The sequence below is a fragment of the Colobus angolensis genome, unplaced genomic scaffold (genome assembly GCF_000951035.1).
Source record: "Colobus angolensis palliatus isolate OR3802 unplaced genomic scaffold, Cang.pa_1.0 Scaffold58, whole genome shotgun sequence".
Lineage (NCBI taxonomy): Eukaryota > Metazoa > Chordata > Mammalia > Primates > Cercopithecidae > Colobus > Colobus angolensis.
This window is the reverse complement of record NW_012119376.1, coordinates 12669990-12674537: the sequence shown is the minus strand read 5'-3', so window position 1 is coordinate 12674537 and position 4548 is coordinate 12669990. Positions and strand designations below refer to the sequence as shown.

General features: G+C 37.2%; 1 protein-coding gene across 1 annotated transcript in view; it reads right to left on the bottom strand.

Annotated features, from left to right (window-relative positions):
• The window catches only part of VNN3 (vanin 3), a 13716-nt gene that overhangs the window by 1420 nt on the left and 7748 nt on the right, over positions 1 to 4548 (bottom strand). The window contains 4 exon segments of the mRNA XM_011962147.1: positions 721 to 894; positions 1581 to 1972; positions 3733 to 3916; positions 3918 to 4025. Of these exon segments, the coding sequence (XP_011817537.1) occupies positions 721 to 894; positions 1581 to 1972; positions 3733 to 3916; positions 3918 to 4025 (858 nt within the window).

The window sequence follows — 4548 nt, the reverse complement described above, 5'->3', positions numbered from 1 at the left end:
AGGCAAAGGGGCTCCACTTCGGCTCCTCAAGCGTCCATCTCTTGAAATCTGGTCAAAGAAAACAAAGGATTAACTTCAGTGCAGAGTTTAGGTTACAACCTAGATCCCTTCTCTGGCAAGATCACTCCTAAAGCAGTGTAGAATGGTAAAAATCACACAGGATTTGTGTTGGAAGACCCAGGTTCATGTTTCAAGTCTGAAAGTAGAGGGGCTTTGCTTGAAAGTACAGCAAACGAATTTGTTGCACAGGTGGTCAAATAAGATCATGTATAAAAATATGTTCTTCAAACTCATGAAACACTATACAAAATATTAGTTATTAGTATAATTATAACAACTTCTCAAAATAGCATACCCAGAAGTTGTAGATGCATTATTTAATGTATTTAATTTGCACCTTCTACACCATGCAAATGACAACATTATTGCCATTATCAGCAATCAATATTTTTGTTTTAGCTTCTCTGTGAATTTACTGTTGCCTTGAATATCAACATCATATTTTTGTTAAAAAAATGAACCCCAGATTCTCCATCACAGCCTAATGGCAATCTAAAACCACAACTTGTATCCCATATCATAGTTCCCACGTCTTCAAAGTGTTTCTTGTAGAATGTGAACCACGGTATTGCTATATTCTCATTATTTCAAAGATTTTCTTTATGCTGCTCTACCCATCTGCTCTGCTCAAAGGAATTCATCATCCTGCACACCTCCTACCTCATAATGTCTTTCAGGGGCATGCTGACTCCCATTTAGAATGATCTGTGGGAAAACATAATGCGTTCCGAATGTGCCACTGAGAGAGAAGTCCTCAAACTTGGTAAAAGTTGACCCCACAGCTTCTCCACATGTTTCCAGGTCAGTGGTTTGACACTTCAGTAATGTGCACATCTATGGAAGAAAAGAAAAGAGAAGGAGTCAGAAACCTTGCAAATAGTTTCTCAGCTAAATAATGCAATTTCAAACTATAAGGAAATATTTAAATGGCCTCATAAGAAGTATTTTTCACACTGCAGGTAACAACTTATTAGTGAATCCTAAAATCAATTTAGTGGGTCAGGATTAGCACTTTTTATACTGAAGTCAAATAGAATAGACTAGAATTTTAAAAATCAGAGTCATTGCACATAATAATAGATATTTATAATACTATTTTATAATCCTATTTTAAATTATTTCATAAACTACTTCAATTAAATATCTTTTTTTTTGTTCAGTCACACATCTACTTGGCTACACTGGGTTATGATGTAAATTATCCTTCTTTCTCTGGATTTAGTTGAAGACAATTTGAAAAACACTGCTCTAAAGTAAACTGATGGAAAAAGAGAACACACAGAAGTTGCAGCTTTTGAAACCTGAACCTGGCCTGCTGATAACTAATCACTTTGCTTTATGTTTTTGCCTTGCAACTAAAAGAACTAATTCTGTTCTTGCTAAGACTGAACAAATAATGTGTTCTGGGGACCAAATTCAGTGATAACATTACTAATTATAAAATTAGCTAAATCCAGCCCAATTTTCAAAGAAAGGCAATGATGACCTAGAATAAAAACTAATAATAAGGCCACTCTAACATATTTAAGCATTTCTAGCTGTAAGTAATATTGGCCTTCTACTGTGTGCAGTCCATCAAAAGCACCTAGGGCATAGACCTCATCTGCTCGCTTCTTAGACATCTTGTAAGTTAAGTGACAACACAGATCTTTCTGGCAAACTGTGTAATTTTCTGTATTTCTCTTAAGCTCAGTGAAGGTAAACTCATCAAAATAAATCATCCCCGGAAAATCTGACTGCTCAGAGGAAAACGGTTTGACACTGCTGGCATACCCATGCCAGTCAACAGCTGCAGGGTAGGTGGGCTCACGGCGAGGCTGAGACTTCAGTTCTGATAGCAACAGCTGACCACTCTGTGTTTCCATGTCATAGTGGTACACCTTGACTGCTTCTGGGGTGTAGATTCCACTCCCTACAAGCAACATAAAGAAACACAAACATTGGTTTCAGATTTGTTATGGTGACCAACTAACAGAATATTCCCATGTGGAATTAAATACAAAGGTATTAAAGCGTATTTTTAAGATAGATAAGGAGTTAGTTGTTACATTGGCCTAAGTTCCAATTTGACTCTGTGTCTTCCATAAGGTACTACTTGCACTGAAATTATCATTTGACATGGAGGGCATAGTTTTAAGCTAACTTAGCAACAAACTGGAAAATCCTCCAATGTGAAGAATAATTTTAGCTCTCCACTGACGATTTAGTTTATCTGTGTTTGGGATTTGTTATTCAACAAATAACAAAGCAGTTAAGAAGGAAGCCTGCATTACTTTGAACATGGATATTATAAAGGAGAAACTCTAAAAACCTGATTAAGTCAAAAGTGATTTTCACCACTTCAACAAGATTTTTTTTTTAATGCTTGAAATATTTTTATTTATTTGTATTTTTTCTTCCAATTTTCATTTTAGGTACAGAAGGGAAATGTGTGAAGGTTTGTTACATGGGTAAATTGCACGTTGCTGGGGTTTGGTGTGCAAATGATTTTGTCACCTAGGTAGTGAGCATAATATCCAATAGGTAGTTTTTCAATCATCACCCTCCTCCTACCCTCCACCCTCAACTAAGCCCTGGTGTCTATTGTTTCCCTCTTTGTGTTCATGTGTACTCAATGTTTAACTTCAACTCTTAAGTGAGAACATGTGGTATTTGATTTTCTGTTCCTGTGTTAACTCGCTGAGGATAATGACCCCCAGTTGCATCCATCTTGTTGCATGAACATTATTTCATTCTTTTTTATGGCTATGTAGTATTCCATGGTGTGTATGTATCACATTTTCCTTATCCACTTCACTGTTGATGAGCACCTAGGTTGATTTCATGTTATTGCTGTTGCAAAAAGTGCTGCAATTAACATACAAGTGCATGTGTCTTTATGGTAGAATGTTTTATATTCCTTTAGGTATATACCTATTAATGGGATTGCTGGGTCAAATGGCAGTTCTGTTTTAAGTTCTCTGAGAAATCTCCAAAGTACTTTACACTGTGGCTGAACTAATTTACATTTTCACCAGCAGTGTACAAGCGTTCCCTTTTCTTCACAACCTCGCCAGCATCTGTTTGCTTGTCTTTTATTTTTTTAATCATAGTCATTCTGACTGGAGTGAGGTGGTATCTCATTGTGGTTTTGATTTGCATTTCTCTAATGATTAGTGATGCTGAGCATTTTTACATGCTTGCTGGCCACATGTATGTCTTCTTTTGAGAAGTGTCTGTTCATGTCCTTTGTTCATTTTTTAATGGGATAGTTTGTTTATTGTTTGTTGATTTGTTTAAGTTCCTTATGGATTCTGGGTATTAGATCTCTATGGAATGCATAGTTTGCAAATATTTTCTTCTGCTCTGTAGGCTATCTGTTTACTTTAAACAACAAGATTTATTTAGATATTATTAATGCACATTGGCTAGGAAGTTTATTAGAACTGGCTTTGTTTTTTTTATGTGACTTCCTCCAGCTCCAATTTCCTTTCAAGTAAAATTGAGACAATAATGTTTGTCTCCTTTATTCACAAGGACAATGAAGTTTTCTTAAGTAGAAACAAATGCTGTTATTAATTTTGTGATCTTAAAATTGGTAATAAAGTTATTAAACAAAAGTTTGTGGCTTGAAAATCAATGAAGCCTTTTTAAGACTGTCACTCCCACTTGGCACATGCCCACATGAGTTACCTGTCATGTGCATGCTGGTGTTGTGGGTATTTGCAGCAAGTAGATTGACTCCCATGGCCTTGGCCCATGCTGAATAGAAGGGAACAGCCGAGAGGAGGGGCAGCGTGTTGTACCATGCTGTGGGGTAGAGAATGCTGTCAACTTGAAACTCATCCACCGCCACCACAGCTGGGTCATGAGAAAAAAATGTTAAAGCAAGTAAAAATACCAAACTTCCCAAAGGGAGTGTCAAAAGTCACAAGTTCTGAATCCTTGGGGAAATCGAATTGAATTTCAGGTGCAAAAAGATTGTACTGTTAATAAAAAAGCAAAGAAGAAGAAAATTAATAAGAAAACTGCCAAATAGATGTGATCAATTAAGTCTTTCCCCATTAAATCTTTCCTCCCATGTATGTTGATTTGCAGGTTTAAAACTGTTACACATAGGCCAGGTGTGGTGGCTTACGCCTGTAATCCCAGCACTTTAGGAGGCTGAGGTGGGTGGATCACTTGAGGTCAGGAGTTCGAGACCAGCCTGGCCAATGTGGTGAAACCCTGTCTATACTACAAATATCAAAAAAATTTAGCCAGGCATGATGGCATGCCCCTGTAATCCCAGTTACACAGAGGCTGAGGCAAGAGGAGCCCCTGAATCCGGGAGGTGGAGGTTGCAGTGAGCCGAGATCGCGCCACTGCACTCCAGCCTGTGCAACAGAGCGAGGTTCCATTTCTAACAACAACAACAAAATAAAACTGTTACCCATACATTTGTAAAAATCATGCCCACTATACCACCATCTATAAATTTTCTTACTGTGACATTAATCAGAAAACTTT